General features: G+C 38.7%; 1 protein-coding gene across 9 annotated transcripts in view; it reads right to left on the reverse strand.

Moving 5' to 3' along the window:
• Positions 1–26,937, reverse strand: part of NMU (neuromedin U) — a 237,847-nt gene that overhangs the window by 32,998 nt on the left and 177,912 nt on the right. For 7 of the 9 annotated variants that reach the window (XM_079920264.1, XM_079920265.1, XM_079920263.1 and 4 more), the window contains one exon: positions 3,653–4,566. In XM_079920264.1, coding sequence (XP_079776390.1) covers positions 4,386–4,566 — 181 coding nt within the window. In that variant the 3' untranslated portion in view covers positions 3,653–4,385. Of the gene's footprint in view, positions 1–3,473; positions 4,567–6,251; positions 6,353–26,937 lie in introns of those variants that run through there. The other 2 variants (XM_079920258.1, XR_013828167.1) reach the window with 2 other exon arrangements.

The following is a 26,937-nucleotide window of genomic DNA, read 5'->3' on the forward strand; positions in this document are numbered from 1 at the left end:
CTGATTCAGTCATTCGGGGACAGGCCCAAGAGTCTGCATTTCTAGCAAGCTTCCCGGTGATACCTGATACCGATGCCGCTGGTCTATGAATAACTGTGAATAGCCAGGGGGAGTAAGCACCGTATTGTAGAAAGAAACAGAGGATGCCTCTTATTTGACAGAACTAGGGAGCTCAAATAAACATTTTAGGTGTAACCTTTTTAACAAGTCTGAATATTTCCAAAAGGGGTATATGAATGTCGTCATGAAAAAAATCTAAAATCCATAGGCCCATTCCTTACAGCTTGGATGCATTACTCATCTGTTTTTACTAAGAGTGCACAGCTTTGAAAAATAGGAAGGTAAAAGAAAGAGGAATGGAGGGAGAGAGCAGTATTTGATTGAAGAGAACCAGAGTCAAGTATGATGCAGGGAAATGCACAAGGAATTCCACGTGTTGGATTCAGTCTTCACCTGCCTGTACTTCTGATTTCTCCACTCAAGGTACCATGGTTAATCTCTGTTTGACAGGTCATTCCTGTTTAAAGAATACAGTTTCCTATTATTTCTTCTCCTGACCAACCCCCATCCTCCAGTAAAAGTGGAAGCTCCCCCTCCCTCCTGCCTTACCAAGAGCATGGAGAGTTTGCCTCCTTCCATGTCCCCAAGCTTGCATGGGCCACACCAAAATTGCCATTTTGTCTAACCTAGTCCCAAGCACTTATATAATCAAAAGGGGGTACTTTGGGGCTCTTACACGAAACACAGTCTCAGGGTAAAAAGGTTAGAGAAGCCAAAATTTCAAAATGTTTACCTATAATTTATAGAAAACTATTAACATCCTATGACTGAATCCAAACACAAGGGAAGAATTTTCCCCCTTTGTCTATTTGTTAACTGAAGTTGATGTGATTTTCCTCTCAAGATACCCCAGATGTGGGCTTTATACTAATCAAATAGCCATACTAGATACTTTCGCAAGTATTGTCAGGGACGGTGCCGCTGTCATCTACAGCCTAAAAACTGCACTGTTTTTGATCAATCAGTTTCAAGTTAAGTGAAATCTTTAGTCTTACACTGTACAATCTAACTAATGCAAATAATATGGATAGACAGCTTGTGATCTGTAAATATATCATGTGTAAGAGAAAGAAAAACAGACTTGATTATTCTAAAAGTGGTATCAATTTTCTTTTCTCATTGCTAGTACTTAACTAGTGTAGTGTTTGGAAGTCAGAAACTGTTACTGCTGACTGAATTTTAGGAATTATTCCATGAATAAGGGCCTGAGTAGGAAAAGACACTTCTCAATTTAGTCTTGGGCACTTGATCACTTATTGTCGGAGGCCACATCACGCGACAGTTTGTTGCAGATATACAAATGTGCCCCTCTTTCAGGAAATGTCCTTCTTTATTTTAATGTTCTCTGAATAGTAAACCATTTCCAGCCACCGAATCTGTGGCTGGTCCTTTATCTTCCCATTGCTATTTTATGCTCTGCTAACTCATTTTTGCCAAGGACGTTGTACTTATTGACATGATTTTTTTTTCCTCTGGCATTGTGGCATTTGCTTTGTTGTTTTTCAATACATCCACTTGCGTGTTGCGTAACGATTAATCTTGGTAGATTATCTCCCAGTTTTGCTTATGTATGTCATGCTTCCCCTCCAGTGCTATCTTTAGGGTCTCAGGACTAGGGCAGATCAGACTAGGAAAAATTCACCCTCTTCCCTCCCCATCACATTTTTAGAGAGATAAAATTAAGTTTTTGGTATCAAGAGCAGATCTGAAGGGGAAAGAAGACAGAAAAGGGTAGTCTATGGGGTCTCTGTGTAGGGAAAGAGGTATCTCATCCCTTTGCTTGAGAAATATTGGGGATATTTATCAGATGATTGGTCAACCACCAGATATGCTCTTTTGAAAATAAAACCCAAGACTTGCCTTTTTTAGAAATCAGTTGCTGCTTTCTATAGTTTCTGCTCAATCACCAGAAGACTGAAAATTCCCCTGCCTCCCCACCAAAAAGAAGTTACCTCCCACTGATGCAAAAATCACTGCAAGCATATAGTACGTAACATGCATGGAAAGTACATTTGCTTTACAGAGGAAAAAAAATAAACTATGATTATCTGCTTCCTTAATAAGGTAAATAAAAATTACCAAACTAATTTTACCAATAAACGATGAATATTACTTTGCATAAGTCATGCTGTAGCACTGCTGAATATGTGATGGAGAAGGTTTAGGTCTCCTAGCTTCTGACTGCTTAGATTTCATAGCCAAATTACCTTGCTTTTCAAGCACGGGTGTTCCCACCTCCCTACGTCTCCAGTTCCTTAAGGAAAGGGGGAAAACAATGAAAGGACAGAAAAAAAAAAAAATTAGGAAAAGAATAATAGTTTCAGTTCCCCCACCTCTACCTGAAGGCTGGGCTACGTGCTAAGAAAGGTCCCTACAGTTATGGTTTCAAGTCCCTAACATTCTGAGCAATGATGAAACAGTCAGCCCTCCTTTATCCTACTGACAGGAAGGAGAGCAGAGGGAAACTAAGAGGACCTGCTGAGAAGCTAGAAAATTCATGATCTTAGTAGGTCAGTGGCTGTCACTGGAGGGGCCCTGGCTCAGAGCTGGGAGATGAGGGATGGTCCCCTCAAGGTACCTGGAAAGGTAACCTTAAGGGAACAGGGAAGTGATCTCTCCACTGGAACAAGTTGCATCTGCTCTACACTGTCTCCCAAGCTTCAGACACCCCTTCCTGACCTTGCTTTTGCTTTCCCCACACCTTTCCTCTAAGCAAAGCTCAGGAAGTCCCTACTGTTATCAAACCACATCTGCCTTCACTGGCTTTAGCTGTAGCACTGACTGAAAGCCCGGCTTGCACATTTGCTTCTCCAACTCCGCATTGTAAGAAGGTCTCTATTCCTTTTCCTGATCTGGTCCCTGAAAACCTATGAGGCACAGAGCTGACTCTTTCCCCATCTATACGGCCAGAACGGGGCATGTTATTGCTCGGGATTATCTGCACAGACAGGAGCTCATTCACCAAGGAAGTTGAGCACTTTGCAAGTTGACCTCGCATCAGCAGGGGAAGTATCAAACCTACTCTAGTTTTGCTTCACTGTCAATCCCTCCAGTGATTGCAGTCAAAGGAAAAGCATTTTCATTTTCACTGTTTTAACTCCCATTACCCGAGGGAGCCCTACAAGTTTCCACCGACCTCAGGCTGCCCGGCCTGGGGATTTAGGCCAGGCCCAGTTCCGCGCTCGAGCCCGGACACTGGCACCTGCGCCGCTGGCTGCCCTGGGGCGCCGACCCGCTCCTGTGATTAAGAGCGAGAACCTGGGGAGCCCTGCAGCACGAGGGGGTGGCAAATCTCAGAAGCCAAGAGAAGAGGCAAAAAAGGGAAGGAAGAGAGCGCGGCGATCACAGCGGGGAGGAGTGGCGCGGGACCAGGCGGTGGCGCGGGTGCCCTGGGAGGCACGGGGTCGGCTTACCTCCGCAGGTGTCCGCGCAACAAGACAGCAGTAGTAGCAGGAGGAGCGGGGACGCAGCGGCCACCTGACCGGGGGGCGGCCCGGGGCGACGGCTCGCGGCTCGCAGCATCCCGGGACCCTGCACGGCACCGGCCCGCGCTCCAAGCGATGCTCTGGCTGAGCCTCTGCGTCCCTGGCGCGCTGTTCGCCCAGTTCGGCCGCCAGACTGACCCACCCGCACTCTGCCAACTTTTAAATCTCGCGGACACGTGGGCTGAGGCGGCGAGGTCCCCGCGCGCGTCACCTCCCCGCCCCCGGCCTCCCTCGCGTCACTCCCAGCCCGCTGCCGGCTCCCGCGCCCCCTTCACAAGTTTCTGACTCAGAGTACCACTCATTTTCGTCGCCCCCACCCTAGGGTCTCTGGGATAGATGAGAATGGAATTAAAACGAGGCGAGTCTCTTCCCTTCTTTGGAAGCAATGAATGGGAGCTGGAGGGAAATGGCAAGCCAGGCGGCCCGAAGAGACTGGGATGCCGGTTTTTACGCTGGACGGTGGCGATGCTCTGCCTGGGACACCCCTTATGCACCTTCCTCGGGAAGCCTTCTCTGCCCCTCCCTCCTGTCCTAGCGCTCCAGTCACCACCTCGGTGCAAGCACCTCTGTTCTGTTCCCTTGCTCATCCTCAGCTCCTGGCCCAACGCCCGGGGCACGTTAGAGCAACACAGGTTCATGGAGGTGGTGTTCCCCAAATTCCTACCTGGTCTGAGACCTTTTAGGGAAAAGCAGTTGTCTGTTAAAGACGGTTAAGAAGAAAGGGCTGCTGAGGTCTGACCACACCACATTTCTAACCGTTCTAGAAGGTCTCTGGCTGTCCTGTGGAATTCCAGTCCTAAGGTAACTCCCTTTCGTATGCATTTCTCCTGCTGTCACTCCCTAGCTGTTGCATTCTGATTTCCAGAGTGACCTGACTTCTGCTATCCCTCTCCATACTTTCCTTCTTAAGCGGAAACATCCACGAAGCAGCCTCCTCCAGGGCACCAGCTGATACAGTTTTAATTTCCTTCTCCAGAAAGATGGAAGACTGATCTTGTTTGACCTCCTTTTGAAAGGAACGCTGAGGAAAGGGTAGAAAAGGAAGTACATTAACATTTCTTAAGGGACATCTTTATGTCAGGCACTTTCCCGTGCTATTTCATTTAAAATACACAGCACCTCTGGGATATGAAAGTATTATGATTCTCATCTGATGACGCTTAGAGATATTAAACAATCTAAGGGTATCAGCATGTGAGGGAGCCGCTGGCCATTCTACTCTCTGAAGGTGCTTCTCCTCTAAATCAGGGATTTTAATGTATCAGAACATGCACTGTGCAACCCACCATATGCAAGACATGTCCTTAAGAATACAACATTTAGTAATCTTCCTAAAGGAAATCACAATTTAATAAAGGACCCCAAACCCACACTCAAATAGCTGTATTACAAGGCCCATTGGGATGGTGCTCTGGCAGAAATACAGAGAGGCAAGAGAATAACCCTGATAGATAAAGTGAAAAAAGAATGCCTACCACTTTAAAGTTCCTTGTACCCATGAAGCATGTGAACAAGGCCAGATTACAGAGTCTGGTCCAGGTTCAAAGATGGATGAGAACAGATTTGAGTCAAGACTGTGTGTACCTTGATTTATCCCCAAAGTAGTAAAAAAATAGTGCAAAGACTGTAAATGACATAAGGATGTTGGCCGGGGGAAGAAGGCTCTGGTTTCCCATTGCCTTCTTTTGTCCCCTGGAGGCGCAGTGAGAGATCACTAGTCTCAGCCACTTGTGTGGGGTGAGCTGTCAGTGAGAGCAGAAGAACCTGAAAATACTGGGCTTGATGCTTTTTATACCCCCAGCAGGTCAGGAGAAGAAATGACTTGTGTATTACGAGGTTTTTTCCTGAATGAATCAGGCTGCTCCGGATGTTCCTGTACAGGGCCCTTGGTACACATATGTAAGAGTTTTCTGAGTTATACACCTAGGAATAGAGTTATTAGGTCATAGGGATATCTAGTTAAACACTGGATTGTTTTCCAATATGTTGTACCAATTTACACTTCACTAGCAGCGCATGAAGTTTCCATTGCCGCACATCCTTGCAAAAACCTCTGCCACCCTGGTGGGTGTGGTATCTCACTGTGGATTTAATTTGCAACTCCCACTACTGATGAGGATGAGTATCTTTTCACAGATGTATTGGCCATTATTGTTTTCTCTTCAATGAAATGTCCATTTATCTCTGTTGCCCATTCTTCCCCTTTGGGTTGTTAGTTTTTTTCTTACCCATTATAGAAATGCTTTATGCATCTGGAGCTTTTGTTGGTTAACTGTGTGGCAACTATTTCCTCCCTATATGTGGCTTTTCCTTTTACTCACTGTATGAGTTGTTATTTTGAAGAAATGCTTAAGAAATGCTTAAAATGACTTGCAGACAAATGGTCGTGCTATTGTGTGACTTGGATGATAAGAGAAGATGGATGAGGGAATGAGGGAAAATAGATACTTTATTTACCTAGGAGCTAAGTGGGGCGGGGGTGGGGTGTGGAATTCCACAAATATCTAAATGGGAAGAAGCTGATTCCCAAGGTTCCCTTTTGTCCAAATATTCCAAAGAAGCAAGATCCCAGATCTCTACAGTGGAGGCTTAACAATTTAGTTAGGAACATTCCAATCTGTATTTAGTTCACATTCATCTAACATGAGCTTATACATCAGTATCTACCACCAGGTATAGTGCAGCATCTAATGCATTCCTACTTACTCTGTTCAAGACTGAAAGTTTGATTCTTGGTACCATGCTGATTCCTCTCACCTATTTATCTCTTGCAAATTGGCAACTGGACTGTGCTTTCTGTTTACAACCTGTAAGAATGAAGGCTAAATTAGATCATGGACCTACAGATTAGTGAGACCTGCTAGCTTGTGACAGGGGTATCTAGAAAAGTCATCATGGAGAGCATTAGGAAGCGGGGGATGGTTGAATGTCAGGAGAATGGGAGAGTCAGCAACAGATGGAAACTCAGGCAGGCAGTAGTTGGCAATAGCTAAGTCTAGTGAAGTCTAATAAAGAGACCCAGCTTTAGGAGCTGAGAGTAGAGGCAAGATCTGGAAGATTTAGGAGTTCTAGGCAAGATAGCCATGCATTCCTTCAAATATTAATTGAGCACCTTCTAGGCTCCATTCTAGAAGCTTGGGATATAGCAGAGACCAAGTCAGTTAAAGTCTCTGCCTTCATGGAGTTGACAGATTTTCAAGGAGAGGTAGATAATAAGCAAGGAAAGAAAACAGAACAATTTCAGATAGTAGTAAATGCTATAAAGAAAACAGGGTAATGAAATGATAGAAGGTGACTGGGAGTTGGGGGAAAGACACTTGACACAGGATTATCTAGGGTTGCCTCTCTGAGGGGATGATATGAGAGGCCTGAAAGATAAGAAGAAACCAGAAAGATCTGTGAAAAAAGAGCCTCAGGCAATGGGACCATCAAGTGCAAAGGCCCTGGGGCAGGAACTGAAAGAAATGCCAAGCCTGAAGTTTCCAGGAGGAGAAGGAAGCCAGTGTAACTGGCACAGAACTGGTACAGAGTGAGTAAGTGGAATATGCGGAGCTGATGCTGGGAAGTAGGCAGGGTGGGGTCCTGATCATTGAAAGGTCTTAGAGACCATGGGAAGGAGTTCAATTTTTTTCTCTAAGTAAAATGGGAAGTCTTTGAAGGATTTTAAGTAGAAGAGTGAGATGATTCGATTTACATTTGCAAAACATCACCCTGGCTTCAGTGGAGAACAGACTGTGGAGGACCCCAGTAGAAGCAGGGAGAACATGGTAGAAGTCCACACCAGAGCCATAAAACTGGAGGAAGTACTGATGCATGCTACAACATGGATGAACCTTGAAAACATTATGCTAAGTGAAAGAAGTCAGACACAAAAGGTTTCAAATGGCATGATCCCATTTATACGTAATATGCAGAAGAGGCAACTCCATACAGACAGAAAATAGATCAGTAGTTTCCAGGGGCTGGGAAGAAAGAAGAGTGACTGCTAATAAGAATAGAGGGTTCTTTTTAGGGGCATTCTTTTTAGGGTGATAAAAAGTGTGCTGGAATTAGACAGTGATGATGTGAATATACTAAAAATCATTGAAGTGTACACTTTAAAAGGATAAATTTTATGGTATGTTAATCACATCTCAATTTAAAGAAAAAAAGAAAGAAGTTCAGGCCAGATACGATGATGATGACCTGTGGCAGAGGATGCTGGCAGCCTCTGCAATTTAGCACAAGAAAAATTTGTCTATTTTTGGCATTAAATATCCAAATTTTGTTATTTAACAAATAACAGTACAAAATAACAAATTTTGTTATTTAACAAATAACAGTCCTGGATGTTCTTGGTAACTATGAAATCCTCCTCTAGAACTTTGTGAAGGCATTCACCTAAGACATGTCTGTATCAATGACATGTCTGTATCATGCTATAGTCATTAACTAATTTTTTCAGGGCAGAAAATATATACTTCATAAAACCCAGATGGAGAATGTTGGTCTTAATAGTCACTTTGATATAACTGTTATTTATGAATAGCATCATTATATAAATAATGGCAAGTGGATTTTGTGATGACCTGTTCTAAATGGTTTATAGGACACTCACTCATTCAGGAAACATTTATTAAGCCAGTGTCACCTGTAAGATTTATAGACTAACAAGATGCTGAAAACTCTGCGTCTTGTTTTATCTTTTCTAAGACCACCTGTACCTTGTCATGCATCTTCCCAATTTTCTGTTACTTGCTGCTTAAGTTCATGCAGGATGATCCACTTAGAAATACCACCCTAATATCAAATTTGAAATTTAGAGAAAAGTTTTTGCTTAAGGGTATCTAATACTGAAGAGTAAAGTTCTGTTGAGATTATGGGAGTTAAAAGCAAACTGCTCCAAAGACTCAATTTAGCCTTTGGTCTCTAAATAGAATTCAGGGGAGAAGCCAACTGTGGGGTTACAGAGCAAATGTTCAAGGCGAGAGGGTCATTTGTGGCAATTACAAGAAAATGACCAAATGATTGGGGGTCTATTTGCTTCTGAAGATGGGTATCTATTATTTAGTGACAAGGATACTTTTCAGCTCTTTCCACAAACAACTTTGGCAGCTGGATGAAATTCCCAGTTTATAACTTGAGTTTGCCTTCTCTTTGAACAATAGTATTTCATACATTTTATAATAACTCCAATAATCCTAACTTTTCCTTTTCCCATCTGCGCCTTCAAACTAGGTAGATATCGACCTCTCTGCTTCCAGGAAAATCTCTCAACTCAGAAAGACTTTTGGATGAACTACAGTGTACTGAGAAATCAACGCAGGAAAAACACTCTTCTAAGAGACAAGAAAAGAATAATGAATACAAGAAATGGAGGACCACAGACCAAATACATCTACATTTCTTAAGGCTTTCTGTTGTAGGATAATTAACTTTGCCCTGATCATGATGTAGCAGCTTACAAAATTTAAGAAATGCAACATCATCCTTTACAGGAGAGGGAAACTCTTCTTATTTTCTCTAATTATTTGATAAAATTTATTTTAAACAGTTTACAGGAATAAAAGTCCTTCCGCTTGAGGTTGTTTTTCAGGTTCATCCGATGCACATAGTGAGTGAGATGTGGACTAATGGTGAATAAAAGATTTGTATGTTCAAGAGACATTCTTGCTAATGTCTTTGCACAAGGATCTAGCTTTCATCTCTTCAATCTCTTGCATTCAGGAGGAGCTGTGGGTGGAGATACTGTTGGTGAATTCTCTGAGTACAGGCCAGAGAAGGTTGCCATGCAGCCTGAAAGCAGCATAGATTTATTGCAGAGAGACTTTAGAGATAAATTCCTTTTGAGAAAAGTAATAAGAGAATTTCTTAAAAAGCAAAAAGTCAATAACTTTTTGCAGTTACACTGGTGCCCACAGGGCTAGATTTTCACATGATAGATGTTCTGAGGGTAAAGCCATTATAGAAATGCAGCACTGTTATTACTAATTTGAAACATGACGTTAAAAAAAATTCCAATCCGTTGAAGGCAGAACCTTTCTCTGTTCCTTAAATTGCAATTAAAATATTTATACACACTAATGAAAGATTTATTAGATTTTCTTGACATGCTTATGAATCACATCTTGGCAAAGCTGGCAGCAAAACAGATACTTCCAGACACAGGAAGTTTTATAAAAATGGAACCTAAAATTAAATGACAGTTAAAAAATACAAGGATAAAGTAAAATTTATTATTTCTACACAATAAGTTGTACAACAATTTTTTATCACTAGACTGGTTTTTCAATCTATTTAAAAATGAGTCAAAACAATTATATTTTCTAACGACATCTGTATTTATGAAAAAATATGTAATTTCTTTACATAGGTGTGTTAAAATAAAATTTTTTACTGCATTTGGTCAAAGGTAATTGAAAGAAAGGAAAAGAAAATTGATATTATTTGATCTTTTAAAAAATGCTAGAATAAAATAATCAAAAGAGACCTGGAATGAGTTTCTGAATATAAAAATAAGCACCATTTCAGTTAGTATCATAAAAGGAGTAATGACTACTCATTTTATCTCTAGTGTCTCAAATACTTTTAGCTCTGATTTTTTAAGTGGACCATAACAGATAACTTGAGTTTGCTCAATGTATATGGATGTATGTCATGTTGTATATGGATGTATGTCATGTTGCTCTAAATTAAATACTAGAAATTTAAGACATTTCTGAGAAGAATAAAATTAGTCAATGTTGAGTAGTTCATTCTCTTTGTTCATCTATGAAGTGATCAAATCCCTTTTTCTCAAAAATTAATCACAGGTCCTTTTTTATGTTTTCACCCATTAGTACATATGTAAGCTACTTTCAATCTTGAGTTTCAACCCTGATTTCAGAGTTTTTAAACAGCTTAAAGGGAAAAAGCAGAAGTAGGCAAAATAATAGATTTACTTCTTAGAGAAAACTGAAAAATAAAATTAAGGCAATCATTGCCTTAATTCAGTGTGTTTCCAAGCAGATCAACCCTGATATTCTCATCATGACATCCATATGTTTAATGGTTTAACTACCACTTGATTTGTGGCAATTGTAGTTGATCAATAAAAATAATTTGAGCTTCTTTTTCTCATCCTTCTATCCTCCTGTACTTTTATTCTCTTTAAAAATATACCAAAGAATTGCCTTCAACTCCTTTCCTATCCTACCACATTATACTCTATCATATAATAGAGACCTTCAGGAATGTTGAGTAAATTCTATATTGGGCAAAGCACTCAAGGCAAATGTGTTACATAATTGATGATGTCTCCCTTCCCTGATCCCTGGATAGTAAATAGCACCCTCTTCCTCTCAGCACTTCCCGTCTCCTTTACACACCTTTTTCTCCTTAACACTTATTACCACTTGACATCATACTAGATACTTCTATCTATAGAGTTGTTGGTTTGTTTTTTTATTTGTCTCCCTTTGCTAGGAGAATACCAACTCAGGTTTTTAATCCTTTTATCCTTTTAAAAACACTTATGGTCACTTTCATATTGTTCTATAACTCAAGTTCTCGGTGTTAAGAGTACTTGGCATGTAACAAGCACAAAAATATATATACATGAATAAGGAAAATAAAAAACTGATCTATAAAACTTTCATTTATAATAGTGTACAACCTTTAAGCATATATCTACTGTATAAATGGTGATACACCCTATAACTATATTGGAATGATAAAGCGATCTTCATTGTCCTGGGTTCTGTTTCCTATTCTGACCTAGTGAGTGTGGGAGACTTGAGAAGATGGAATTTATAAAGAAAAGAGTCAATCAGCATATGGTAGAAAATAAACATAAATATAGAAATGCTGTTAGACACTGGGATTATGTAACCAGGAGAGCAAGAATTCTTGGAGGCAGTATGACCTCATGATTGAGAACTTGAGCAGAGGACCTAGACAATCTAGCTCTTGATTCAGAGCAGCACCACCTACTGGCAGCAAGACGTTGCAATACTAATTGACCTTTGAAAGATCCAGTTTTGATTATCTGTAAACTAAGAGTGCATAAATTTTTTTTGCCTGCATAACATCCCTTCCTTTTTCTGTAAGAATCTCACATGATTCAAGGATTGATCCCTGAATTTGCCTCAGAGCTATAGCAAAGGCTTTCTCTTTCTCTGTGAGTCTGACATACATGGACCATGTGGGTTACCACATGCAGAGAGGCTGTCTTGGAATGATACCAAGTAGCCATGAGAAATGGAGAGACACAGAAAGAGAGAGAGATGGAAATTGTTATATATGCTGACATCTGGCCAGGCCTGAAGCCAGGTCATCCTTTGATGTTCAGAGTTAAGTAAATCAAAAATTTCCATTTCTTTTAAGTTGGGATTCTTACATTTGCAACAGTGACCGGCACGAAATAAGTGCACAGTAAGTTTTACTATGCTGGTGATGACTAACAAGTAGATGAGGAAGAGAAATCATTAAATAGAAGAGAGGGTTTTGAAAACTCCTTCTAAAGTTTTACTCCATTTTTGTGTATTTCATAATGAAGACTGTCAATGCCGAGAATAGGAAGAACAGACACAAGAAGGAGAATTCATTTACTTCCATGAAACTTTCAAGATTTAGACCCACCAATTTTTCAGGAAGGCAGAAGGAGGAGATGGGACAAATGACTACAACGGTCTTTTACCATCCAGACCTCTTCCTAAACACACAGCCCAAGCTCTCATAAAGTTTATAAATTTTTTATTTTGAAATAATTATAGATTCACAAGAAGTTGCCAAACAATTTACAGAGAAGTCCTATGTGTTCTTTGCTTATTTTCTCCCAAAGGTAATTTCTTGTATAATTATAGAACAATATCAAAATCAGGAAAGTGACATTGGTACAATCCATAGAGCTTATTCAGATTTCACCAGTTTTACATGTACTTGTGTGTGTGTGTGTGTGTGTGTGTGTGTGTAGTTCTATGTAATTTGTGGTTCTATGCAAATCTGTGCAATTTATGAATTGCACAGATTCTTATAACCACCATCACAATCAAGACACAGAGCAATTCCATCACCACAAAGCTCCCTTGTACTACCCTCTTTTAGCCATACTCATCCCCTCTCCTCACCCCTAACTCCAGCAGCCACCTGCTTTTCCTTTGTTATTTTAAGAATGTTACATAAATGGAATCATATACTATGTTACCTTTGGAGAATGTCTTCTCACCCACACTCAGCATAATTCCCTTGGGATCCATTTAAATTGTTATATATTACCAGGAGGTTGTTCCTTTTTATTATATTACATTTAACCATTCACCTACAGAAGGGCATCCAGTTTTGGGCTATTGTGAATAAAGCTGCTGTGAACATTTGCATACAGTTTTTGTGTTGACATAAGTTTTCACTTCCGTGAGATAAATGCCCTAGAGTGCGATTGCTGGGTCATATGGTAAGTGCTTATTTAATTTTATAAGAGATTGACCAACTATTTTCCAGAGTAGCAGTACCATATTACTTTCCCATCAGCAAAGAGTGATCCAGTTTCTCTGTAGCCTTTCCAGCATTTGATGTTATTGTTATTTTTGATTTTATCTCAGCCATTCTGATGGGTGTATAGTGATATCTTGTTGTGGGCTTAATTTGCACTTTCCTAATAGCCATTGATGTTGTGCATCTTTTCACTTGCTTGTTTGCCATCTGTATGTTCTCTTCAGTGAAATGTGTGCTAATGTCTTCTGCCCATTTTCTAATTAGATTGAATTTTGAGAGCTCTTTCTGTATTATAGATACAAGGTCTTATGTTGAATATGTGATTCACAAACATTTTCTTCCAGTTTGCAGCTTGGCCCTCCTCCTCCTCATAAAGAGCAAAATTTTTAATTTTTTTGAAACTAGAATATTTTAATTTTTATTAAAAATTTTCATTGAGGTATAACTGATGTACAATATTATATGTTTCAGGTATACAACATAGTGATTCACAATTTTTAAAGGTTATACCCCATTTATAGTTATTATAAGATATTGGCTATATTACCTGTGTTGTACAATATATCCTTGTAGCTTACTTATTTTATACATAGTTGTTTGTAACTCTTAATCCCCTATCCCAACTTGTCCCTCCCCTCTTCTCTCCCTACTGGTAACCACTAGTTTGTCCTCTATATCTGTGAGTCTGTTTCTTTTTTGTTATATTCACTAGTTTGTTTTATCTTTTAGATTCCACATAGAAGTGATATCATACAGTGTAAAAATTTTAATTTTGGTTAGATGCAATTTATCACATTTCTCCTTTTATGAGTCATGCCTGTGGTGTCAAGTCTGAAAGCTTTTTGCCCAGTGCTAGGTTCTGAAGCTTTTCTCTTAAATATAAAAGTTTTATATATATATATATATTTTTTTTTTTTTTTTTTTTTGCGGTACGCGGGCCTCTCACTGTTGTGGCCTCTCCCGTTGCGGAGCACAGGCTCCAGACGTGCAGGCTCAGCGGCCATGGCTCACGGGCCCAGCTGCTCCGCCGCATGTGGGATCTTCCCAGACCGAGGCACAAACCCACGTCCCCTACATCGGCAGGCGGACTCTGAGCCACTGCGCCACCAGGGAAGCCCCTGAAAGTTTTATATTTTTGTATTTTATTTTTAATTAAGTCTGTGATTATTTTTAAGTTAATTTTTACATAAAGTATAAAGTTTAACTCAAGTTCTTTGTTTTTTCTTTCTTTCTTTCTTTTTTGCCTATGGATGTCTAACTGCTCCAGTACTGTTTTTTGAAAAAGCTCTCATAAATTTTTTTTAACAGTTTTTTAAAAATTTATTTTATTTATTTGTTTTTGGCTGCATTGGGTCTTCGTTGCTGCATGCAGGTTTTCTCTAGTTGCTGTGAGCGGGGTCTACTCTTCGTTGCAGTGTGTGGGCTTCTCATTGCAGTGGCTTCTCTTGTTGCAGAGCCCCGGCTCTAGGCGCGCAGGCTCAGTAGTTGGGCTTAGTTGCTCCGCGGCATGTGGGATCTTCCCGGACCAGGGCTCGAACCCGTGTCTCTCGCATTGGCAGACGGATTCTTAACCACTGTGCCACTAGGGAAGCCCTATCATAAACTTTTAAGAATATTAAGTTGCCTTTGATTGTGTTTTCATCCTTTTGGTATTATTTTAAAAGCTGTTCAGAAAGTGGGATAACCACTTTTTATTCAAAGTCAATTTAGGATAATATTGTTTGTTTGCTTTGATTAGATTTTACTGTATCTGCAGCCTCTGAAAGCCATTTTTGCTAACAGATCAATTGCATCTCATTACATCTCAGGAAAGGGAACAGCAGCGGCGCCCACCCGACCCCCCCGCAAAAAAAAAAAAACAAACAGAAATGCTGTGAACTTTTCCAGACCAGAGAAAAATGCTGCTTGTAAAAGTAATAATATCCATGTCCCAAGGGTCCCATCATTTAGCCTAGTTTCTTCCTCTTCAACAAAACCTGGCATTTTTATGGGAATTAATGCGATCATAAGAAAAATCAACACCTCAAGCATTACATGGAAACTGTTTTCAAAAAGCCCATGTAAGGAGTAAGTCAGTAAACTGTTTCCAAAAAGCCCATGTAAGGAATAAGTCAGTTTACAGTAAGCGTAGATCAAAACATATCCTGGGACAAGACCTCATTTTCAAGAAAACATACTCCGGTTGGAACTTGAAAATGTCAAAGGAAAGAACTGCGTGATCCTTCTGTCAACTGGAAAATTACACTGGAAAGTGAGTATGGGTCTGGAGATGGATGGAATAATAATCTCTTTCCCCCTGCATCCAACACAAAGACCTTTACAATCCTCGGGAAAATTTGTGCAGGTTTGTGAATACCCTAGAGAAAGAAATCAATCCGTCAGAAGACAGGCAAATTACACACTGCTGCTGCACACATGTATGTCCTTTGCCTAACTGTGGCTTAGATATGAACACGATAGAATAGCATCAGATAGTATGCTTGGGGCTTCAAAATCCAATATGGTTGATTTACTAAGATTTATAGCTGCAAATTTGACCATTTCCTCAGCAATATATGCCTGTGAAATGATGATGATGATATAGCACTTTATATATATTATTTCACTAAGAGGCGGTTGCAAAAAAAGATAAAAAGAAATACACCAAAATGGTGATTGTGATTGTTTTTATTTTCTCTCAATTTCACGCGTTTTACAATGTGGCCAATTTACCTTTTAAATTAGAAATACATGTTCATATTCAAAAGGTCATCAAGCTATACACTGAACACTTTGCATTTTATCATATGTAAGTTATTTCTTTAAAAAGTACTGAAAAAATGGAGTGAAGGAAATGCATGTGCAAAACACGCACTACCTATAAATCAACTTTGTTATTTTTCTTGAGGAAAAAAAAGACTTGAGAGACATACCAGTTAAGGGCAATGTATGGAATTTGTTTAGATACTAATTCAAACAAATCAATTATATACAAATAAACAATTAGGGGATTCAGAACTGAATATTCTATAGTATTAAGGGAAGTATTGGTATGATTCTAATGAATGTATAATTTGCATACAATAAAATGCGCAGATATTAGGTGTTCAGTACGACCACTTTTAATAATTGTATCTGCTTTAACAATTTGGGTAGCCACCGCCCAAAATAAGATAAAGATGTAGACGTAGAAAATTTCCATCACCCCAGAAAGTTTTCTCCTGTTCCTTTCCAGTCAATAACCCCCAACTCTTACCTCAGAGTAACCAATTTCTAGCTTCTAGCACAACAGATTAATTTCACCTATTCTTGTACTTCATATAAAAAGATCATACACTCACATACTCTTTTGTATCTGGCTTCTTTACATATCATTAAATTCCCCCACTCTAAGTATACAATTGAATGACTTTTAGTAAGTTTACCAAGATGTGCAACGATCATATAATCCAGTTTTAGAATATTTTATCACCCCAGTAAGATCCAGTAGGCTCGGGCTCCAGATGGCACAGTGGTTAAGAATCTGCCTGCCAATACAGGAGACACTGGTTTGAGCCCTGGTCCGAGAAGATCCCACATGCTGCGGAGCAACTAAGCCCGTGTGCCGCAACTACTGAGCCTGCACTCTAGAGCCCGTGAGCCACAACTACTGAGCCCACGAGCCACAACTCCTTAGCCCTTGTGCCACAACTACCAAAGCCCACGTGCCTAGAGCCCGTGCTCCTCAACAAGAGAAGCCACTGCAATGAAGAGTAGCTCCCGCTCACCACAACTAGAGAAAAGCTCATGTGCAGCCAAAGACCCCAATGCAGCCCAAAACAAACAAACAAATAAATAAAAAGAATCAGAGCAGAAACCAAAATTTAAAAAAAAAAAAAAAGATCCAGTAGGGTCATTTTCAAGTCGTCCCCATTTCTGTATCCAACCCAGGCAGCTACTAATCTATTTTCTGTCTCCACACGTTTGCCTTTTCTGGACAACTCATATAAACTGAATCATACAATTTGTGGTCTTTGTGTCTGGCTTCTTTCACTTGGCATAATATTTTTAGGTTCATCCATGTTGTAGCATTCCTTTTTATTGGCTGAATAATATTCCATTGTACAGATAGACCATATTTTATTTATCCATTCATCTCTTATTGAGCATTTGAGTTGTTTCAAATTTGGGGCTAGTGTGAAAATGCTGCTGTTAACATTCACATGTGAGTTTTTGTCCTCATATATGTTTTCATTTATCTTGTGTAGGTAAGTAGATGCATTACCAGGTCATATGGTACATTTATGTTTAACTTGTAAAGAAGCAGTCAAACTATTTTCCAAAGTGGCTATGTCATTTTACTCTCCCACCAGCAAAGTATAAGAGTTTTAGTTTTTCCATATCCTTGTCAACATCTGTTACTGTCTTTTTGATTGCATCCATTCTAATGAATATATATCAAATAATGTTTTTGAGATCTATCCATGCTGTTGCATATACTAGTAGTTAATTTCTATTTATTGTTCAGTAGCATTCCATTGTATAAATATGCCACTTTAAAAACAATCCATTCTCCTGTTCATGGACACTTGGGTGGTTTCCAGTTTGGGGTATTACGAGTAAAACATTATCAACATTCTTGCACAGGTCTTTCTGTGGACTCAGATATCCCTTAACTTAGGATGGGGTTACTTCCCAATAAACCCATGGTATGAATATATCATAATTCAAAAGTGAATTTAATACATCCAACTTACCAAACATCATAGCTTAGCCTAGCCTACCTTAAACATGCTCAGAACACTTACATTAGCCTACAGTTGGACAAAATCACCTAACACAAAGCCTATTTTATAATAAATTGCTTAATACCTCATGTAGTGTATTGAACACTGTTTTGAAAGTGAAAAACATAATGATTGTCTGGGTACAGAATGCTTTTAGTGTATTGGTTGTTTACTCTTGTGATCACACGGCTGACTGGGAAATGTGGCTCACTGCTTGGCTCAGCAGCATGAGAGAGGATTGTACCATATATTGCTAGCCTGGAAAACATCAAAATTAAAAATTCCAAGTATGGTTTCCACTGAATGCATATCACCTTCACACCATTGTAAAGCTGAAAAGTCCTAAGCCAGGACCTTCTGTATATGTTTTTGTTTCTTTGGGGGTAAATTCCTAGGAGTGAAATTGTTAGGTGATAGTGTAGATGTATATTTAACTTTATAAGAAGCTGTAAAGTAATTGTGCTATTTTACACTCCCAGAACCAAGTTATGAGAGTTCCAGTTGCTCCACATGCTCACCAACTTTTGATATCAATCATTTTTCATTTTAGCTTTCCTAATATTATTACTTTTTAAGGTGATGATAGGATTGGAGTTAATTTTTTTGTGTGGCCTTATACTTTAGTGATAATGCTGAAATTTTTACAAATGAAATTAAATGTTATCTTGATTCATAATAATCCAGTGGGGGGAGGGGCAGGGAGTGAGGTTGAGTTAGATGGAACATGTTTTGATGGTTTTGTAGCTGGGGAATGAATGCCTAGGTGTTCATTGAACCTTTCTAATCATGTGGTTTGAAATAGTCCTAATAAAATGTTAAAAAAGTAAAAAAATTTTAAATATATGTATACATTTTAGAAAATGAACCAAGTATTTAAACTGTTGAACCAGCCACAATATTTCACTTGGGAACATCTAAAATTTGTTCCTTAGGTATTACTTAGCAAATAACTGCCTCAGAGTACTAAAAGTTAATAGAGTATAAGTGCCTTACACACAACTTCTCCTTAAAAACTACCCTTCTTGTATAAAAGAATATCATTGTTACATTTAGTAATATAACAGCTCTATTGTCCCATGATTTGATTATTTCAGAGAGAAACAAGTCTTTTTTTTTTTTTTTTTTTTTTTTGCGGTAAGCGGGCCTCTCACTGTTGTGGGCCCCCCCCTGCCCCGGTGTGGAGCACAAGCTCTGGACGCACAGGCCCAGCGGCCACGGCCCACGGGCCCAGCCGCTCCATGGCATGTGGGATCCTCACGGACCGGGGCACGAACCCGTGTCCCCTGCATCGGCAGGCAGACTCTCAACCACTGTGTCACCAGGGAAGCCCAAGAAACAAGTCTTAATAACGAGGAAATGTTATCATTTAGAGCTTTTCTGACTAACATGGGTGATTCTCACACAGGCTAATTCTTGTGAAATCCTGATGGTATCAGTTGTACCATCTAAGAAAAATCTATTGGCAAGAAAATAGAAGCATTCATAATAACTTTTTTTCTCTGAGTACTTTGATTATCCTAGGAACATGGAAAACTATTTAAAGTCACTGTAATCAATGTAGTAAGTGCTCAATAAATATTTCTTGAATGATGTGCCACCCATGATTGATTGGTGGACAATAAGATAGGTATAGCAAAAACCTGCTGACCAAAGTTCAATTTCCTTAGGCCTTAAATTGAATGACCTGGTGTTGGGATCCTGCTTTTCAAGTAAAGTTTCTTCTAGAGCTTTGTGTATGTCAGCTTGGAGTCTGCCATTTGGGGGGATGGTTACCCTGTGTGCCATAGTTTACTGTGAATCTGGGATGTGAATATAAGCTCAGAGGGCTGTGAGGGATCATGGATTTAATTTTATTTTGTGTCTCTGTATATAGGGGAAATTACAATACAATACATACTTTTTTTGGTAACAGTTTAACATCAAATTTATAAAGATATTAACTTGAAATCATGGTTCCCTAGGTTTCCTGGCAAAGTGTGGAAATCTTTTAATTAAGCTTTTTAGTGATGGAGTGTTTTCAGTCTGTAAAGTGTGATATTCGAGGTTAAAAGGAGTAAAACAGGTTGTGAGGCTTTAGGTAGGTATAACTCTTCCTTCCAGTAAGACTTTCCAAAAAACAAATTGGCTGTAAATGTTGGACTATGTTTCCTAAAAATAAACAAATATTTATCAATTATAAGAAATATTGTTTACATGTAATTTATATTGTATAGAAACTACTTTAAAAGATTTTCTCCTCAATATTTCAGAGAAAAAAAAAGAAATCTTGGAAATGCTTCCTAGAAAAATTGTAAAAAGTACTACCACTTGCCCTTGATTTCAACTACATAAATCTATAACCTCCTATTGGATATGTTTTCTTACCTGTTTTGAAATCTCTTTGTAAGATTATTCACATTTCTACTAAACAGAATTTTATAATCATAATCCTGACATTACACACCTGAAACTCCTGTATATTAGACTAAAAAATGTCAGGAACGCAATATTGTGATATAAAAAGATAGGCATTAACCAGTAAAATAAACGTCAGAAATTTTTCTCTTTAAACGTTATCTGTCACTTTAAGGAAAATGTTTAGAAGTGTAATTGTAAACATTAGAAAACTGTCAGAATAAAAGAAAATTGAAATCTAGAAAAACAATAAAGTCACTGTAATCAAATTATTATTAAATCATTAGCATTATTTTCAATAACTTAAGGAGACTAAATAACTTGTCCAGATGACAGATGAATAAATGAGAAAGAAAATTATCTTTGGATATAGATTTCTAATGTATTATTTTTGTTCTTATTTGTTAGAAGTTAGTTATAATATTTATTGGTGATATCAAAACTGCCAAACATTAGCATTCTCATTTATAATGGTTCCTATCAGTAAGGACACACTCAAAAAGGACACCATCTAGACCCAGTCACACAAGATAACTGATCACTCTTATGTCAAAGGACAGCTCAGAGAACACAGCTCATTCTAAACATCATCCCTAAGCATTATTAACATTCTCTTGGGACAGAAGCAAAGAAGGCTCTCATTGCCTGTCAGTAGCTCTGACGGCCAGACTTTCAGTTCCAAGCACACACTGTGCTTATTTAAAACATAAAGATATCAAGTGGATAATGTCTCCTTTCTTCTCCAAGGTTTGACTGATGATTTCATTCTGTGACTTTCTACTCTGTGAGGATATGATTTCATGAGAGTCATTTTAATTTTCCAAGAGAGAACTGAAGTGTTACTTTTTTTGTTATTAATAGTGAAATCTTAAAATTCATTTGACTCATTTTTGAATCTTATACACCAAAAAATGACACACTCCAGGCATCCTGAATTATTTTACTTTATCCTGTACAACTCTAGATTCATGAACCGTACTTAACTAAGCTCAGCTGGACTGTGATTATGGTAAATGTAAATGGCTCTAGAGATGCCCTAAATCCTGTATCTCCTCAAGTGAAGGATCCTTAAACATCACAAAAGTACCTGAAAATTATATGCCTGTCATGAATTATATCAAAAATAACATCAGCAGAATGTCTATTTCCAAATGCCTTTTTTTGTACAGAAATACACGTAACAGAAAAGTGAAAATTTTAAGTTTATAAAAGTTTGTTTTATGAACAAACCTTCTGCCAACTTAGGGATTTAAAGTGCCCTTGCTTTGGCAGACATTATTGAAAATACATTTACTATTTTTTCTCAATCTCTTGGAGAAATTTTCATTTCAAATGATTGAGTTATTTGATGTACATGACTACTCTTTTCAACACTTTCCATGCACATTTTTTTCTTCTAGTAGTGACCTTCAAACAGCATTTTCTTTCATGATATAAAAAGTCCAAGCTAAGCCTCATATTTTTCTTTCGTATTTGGATGTTTCTCGTGGATGTGTCATGCCCAAGGCAAGACGGAGCTGCACATAAGGAACAAAGTGTGTCTCCCCATAAGTGACTAAGAGATGCTGCATTAGAGGCAGCCAAACATACCAACAACAGTCATTTTTGTTCCAACTGCCTTTTGAATAATCATTTCTTATGAGCTCCACCATCCAGACCTCCCCACTACTTGTAACTATCAACAGATTAGCTAGAGGATAAGCAATGGGGTTCAGTAACAATATACTAAATTTTGTGAGGGAATTTATATTAGCTAGAGATATTCACGAGTTTGTAGTTTCATAAGTTCTTAAGATATATCATGGGAGAAGGCCAAGGGTCCACAGAGTTACTATACGTGTTTTATATATGAGAAAAAGAAAGTTCACGGACAGTAAGTGACTTTCTCAAGTCTGATTCATACCCACATCTGTCTAACAAGAAAGCCTATTTCCTTCCGCCATGAGTAGGACCTTCTAAGCAGTGACACTTGAGCAAACATTCTGGGTACAGGTGATATTTGCCCTTTGAACTCCAAGTTTGAGCTATGTAATGATAATAATAATAATACAGTCCACAAACCCATAACTGCAATTTTTAAGTCACAAAAGCCCAAACTAGGTTTTATAACTCATTTGGCAGAGGAATCTGACATGACCTGAATTAATTTGGTGGCAAAACTTGGCCTGAAATGTAAAGACTACTCATAGCCCTTATTTATAACATTTACTTTGAGTATTCAACATTTTGCAGCAGAGATATTTATCTGTTCATTACAGGATTCTTCCCCAGACCAAATGGGAGTTTTTTTGTAATTCATGGTAAACATATGATGTTATTTTTCAAAAGCCAAAAAATTCTGAATTCTGACACACATATGCTCCAAGGGTTTTAGGCAAGGAATTAGAGATCTGAATGACAACAGCAACAATAATAATAACACTGATAGTAAAAGTTGAATTTTACAGTTTTATATCAGCTTTTTTATAAAATAATTTCATATATATATATATATTTATTTATTTATTTATTTTTGGCTGTGTTGGGTCTTCGTTTCTGTGTGAGGGATTTCTCTATTTGCAGCGAGCGGGGGCCACTCTTCATCGCGGTGCACGCGCCTCTCACTGTCGCAGCCTCTCTTGTTGCGGAGCACAGGCTCCAGATGCGCAGGCTCAGTAGTTGTGGCTCACGGGCCCAGTTGCTCCGCCACAGCATGTGGGATCTTCCCAGACCAGGGCTCGAACCCGTGTCCCCTGCATTGGCAGGCAGATTCTCAACCACTGAGCCACCAGGGAAGCCCTCACATATATTTTTATTGCATTTGTCATCATAATGTGAAAACTTCCTAACTTCTTTGAATAGGTTTGCCCTGATTATCTATTTAGAGGGAAGAAAAAACATGACTCAGCTCTTGACTCCATGAAGTCTCGGTCATAGGTAACCTGACATCAAAAGACCTGGCTTTTGTAAAAAGTGCTGCAAAGAACATCAGGGTGCATGCATCCTTTCGAATTATGGTTTTCTCCGGATATATGCCTAGGAGTGGGATTGCTGGGTCATATGGTAGCTCTATTTTTAGTTTTTTAAGGAACCTCCATACTGTTCTCCATAGTGGCTATACAAATTTTTTTTTATTAATTTTTATTGGAGTATGGCTGCTTTACAATATCGTGTTAGCCTCCACTGCACAACAAAATGAATCAGTCATACACATAGAGATATCCCTCCCTTTTGGACTTCCCTCCCACTTAGGTTACTACAGTGCACTGGGTAAAGTTCCCTGTGCTATACAGTATGCTCTCACCAGTTGTCTATTTATACATGATATCAATAATTTATGTGTGTCAATCTCAGGCTCCCAATTCCTCTCACCCCACCCCTTTCCATCTTGGTATCCATACATTTATTCTCTATGTCTGTGTCTCTAATTCTCCTTTGCAAATAAGATCATCTATACCATTTTTCTAGATTCCATATATATGCATTATTATATGATATTTGCTTTTCTCTTTCTGACTTACTTCACTAAGTATGACACTCTCTAAGTCCATCCACGTCTCTATAAATGACCCAATTGCATTCCTTTTTATGGCTGAGTGATACTCCATTGTATTGGCTTCCCTGGTGGTGCAGTGGTTAAGAATCCACCTGCCAATGCAGGGGACACAGGTTCAAGCCCTGGTCCAGGAAGATCCCACATGCTGTGGAGCAATTAAGCCCGTGCACCACAACTACTGAGCCTGTGCTCTAGAGCCCGTGAGCCACAGTAACTGAGCCCGTGTGCCAAAACTACTGAAGTCCGTGTGCCTAGAGCCTGTGCTCCACAACAAGAGAAGCCACTGCAGTAAGAAGACCACGCACTGCAACAAAGAGTAGACTCCGCTCGTCTCAACTAGAGAAAACCCACACATAGCAACAAAGATCAATGCAGCCAAAAATAAATAAAGTAAATAAATTTATAGAAAAAATATTCCATTGTATATATGTATCATATCTTCTTTATCCATTCATCTGTTGATGGACATTTAGGTTGTTTCCATGTCCTGGCTATTGTAAATAGTGTTGCTGTGAACACTGGGGTGCATGTGTTTTTTTGAATTATTGTTTTCTCTGGGTATATGCCCAGTAGTGGGATTGCTGGGTCATATGGTAATTCTATTTTTAGTTCTTTAAGGAACCTCCATAATGTTCTCCATAGTGGCTGTATCAATTTACATTCCCACCAACAGTATATGAGGGTTTCCTTTTCTCCACACCCTCTCCAGCATTTATTGTTTGTAAATTCTTTGATGATGGCCATTCTGGCCGGTGTGAGGTGATACCTCATTGTAGTTTTGATTTGCATTTCTCTAATAATTAGTTGAGCATCGTTTCATGTGCCTCTTGGCCATCTGTATGTCTTCTTTGGAGAAATGTCTATTTAGATCCCCCCTCATTTTTTGATTGGGTTATTTGTGTTTTTGATATTGAGCTGCATAAGCTGTTTGTATATTTTGGAGATTAATCCCTTGTTGGTTGCTTCATTTGCAAATATTTTCTCCCATTCTGTGGATTGTCGTTTTGTTTATGGTGTTCTCTGCTGTGCAAAAGCTTTTAAGTTTAATTAGATCCCATTTGTTTATTTTTGTTTTTATTTTCATTACTCCAGGAGGTGGATCAAAAAAGATCTTCCTGTGATTTATGTGAAAGAGTGTTCTGCTTATGTTTTCCTCTGAGAGTCTTATAGTGCACTATTTACAATAGCCAGGACATGGAAGTAATCTAAATGTCCATCGACAGAGGAATGGATAAAGAAGATGTGGTACATACACACAATGGAATATTATTCAGCCATAAAAAGGAATGAAATAGTGCCATTTGCAGAGACATGGATGGACCTAGAGACTGTCATACAGAGTGAAGTAAGTCAGAAAGAGAAAAACAAACATCATATAATATCGCTTATATGTGGAATCTAGAAAAATGGTACAGATGAACTTATTGGCAGAGCAGAAATAAGAATCACAGATGTAGAGAACAAATTTACAGTTACCAAGGGGGGAAGGGAGGGTAGGACAAAATGGGAGATTGGGATTGACATATTTACACTATTGATACTATGTATAAAATAGATTACTAATGAGAACCTACTGTTTAGCACAGGGAACTCTGCTCCATGATCTGTGGTGACCTAAATGGGAAGGAAATCTAAAAAAGAGTGAATATATGTATATGTATAACTGAGTCACTTTACTGTACAGCAGAAACTAACACAACATTGTAAAGCAACTATACTCCAAAAAAAGACCTGGCTTTTAACTTCTTAAAATAGAAATGAATTCAAATCAGAAACAGAGAATGCTGGGGTGTGTGTGTGTGTGCTTGTGTGTGTTTCTTTTTTCTAAGTTTTTCTTAAATAGAAGCCTCTCTGGTGATTTGATTTAAAGAGGAATGGCACTAAATTTTTATTTAGTTGTCTTAATACAATTTGACCACAGTAACAAATTAAGGGCTTTAGTGACCAGTGTTGTGAAATAGGGTTCTGGCAGATATTAAGAAAATGACAGGATATAATTCTCATATAAGCATAAAAAATGCTTCTTTGCCTCATAAATTATGGATGATCAGTTGTACATATTTAATCAAGATATTTCTTTACTCTCTAGAAAATTTTAAATTTAAATCAAGTTTTCAAAGATTAGTGGTTTTCTAGATCAGTAGTTTTCAAGCTTCTTTTTTCTGCCTCAAAACACAGAGGGATACAACATATTCCCTTCAGTAACAGCAATTCACAAAATATTTACACAGCCAGCAACAATTCCTATGCCTGGAGTCCAAGAGAACAAGACAGTGTATCAGATTGGGTTTTAAGAAACATCCAATACATTTCATTTATTTCCTTTTACATGTTCTAGATGCTCACTTCTTATAGCTTGAACTTTGCTAGCCTAGGTTGCAGGCTTAGGGTAAGGGGAATCTAGAATGGATGATAGAGGAGGTAGATAACAAATATCAACTATAGCCTTGAGATCATTTGCAGCAGTAGGGAGTGTAGCTTGTCCCATTAACTGTCCTGACTTGAGTCTTTTGTAGGGATTGTGGCCAGCCACCATCTTGAGGGCTCTGGATTGCACTCAATGTAGGGTCGGGCCTCAAGCATATAAAAATACTCTTTTCAGTGAGTATATTCTAAGGGATCAGAGGTTATCTCCTAGGAGTTAGTCAGGGGTCAGTCCTATAGAGATAGGCTTTCTTTGGAATACACAGGTTTAGGGAAACCCAGACCTGCTAAGTTAACCTTTCACTGCACACATGTATTGGTTTTATCTTCCTAACTAGAGCACATGGTCCTCAAAGAAAAGGATCATATATTTACACAGTTTTACCTGAAGTGAATACATACTTGATTGTCTCTTTGCCAGAATCAGAGCAAATCAGCATTTCAAAATCCCTGAACTTAGTTTTCTCCCAAGAACATGTTTCAGTATTACATTTTGAAAAATACTCTGGAACTGCTCTATAAAGCTGGTTTGACACCCATGTTGATTGCATGCAGTTATTATTTACCTCCGTGAAAAGCTCAAGGATCCCCACTCTTGTTGACTTTCTACTCCAAATGTGGATCAGGGTCAAGGGCAAGGTTATTTTATTGGATCACAGTGCCAAGAAGGAATTTCATTGTTAATACAGAGGAGTGAACAGTCCAAGCTTTCCCAGAATCATGTCTTTCTGACGCTTCCTTTTTGGCTCTCTTCCATAAACCCCAAACCAATTAAATCAGAATATCTGGAATTTGGGACCAGGACCCCAGGCGATTGTAATGTGAAGCTAGGGCTGAGAACCAG

The sequence above is a fragment of the Stenella coeruleoalba genome (genome assembly GCF_951394435.1).
Source record: "Stenella coeruleoalba genome assembly, chromosome: 4".
NCBI classification, from domain to species: Eukaryota; Metazoa; Chordata; class Mammalia; order Artiodactyla; family Delphinidae; genus Stenella; species Stenella coeruleoalba.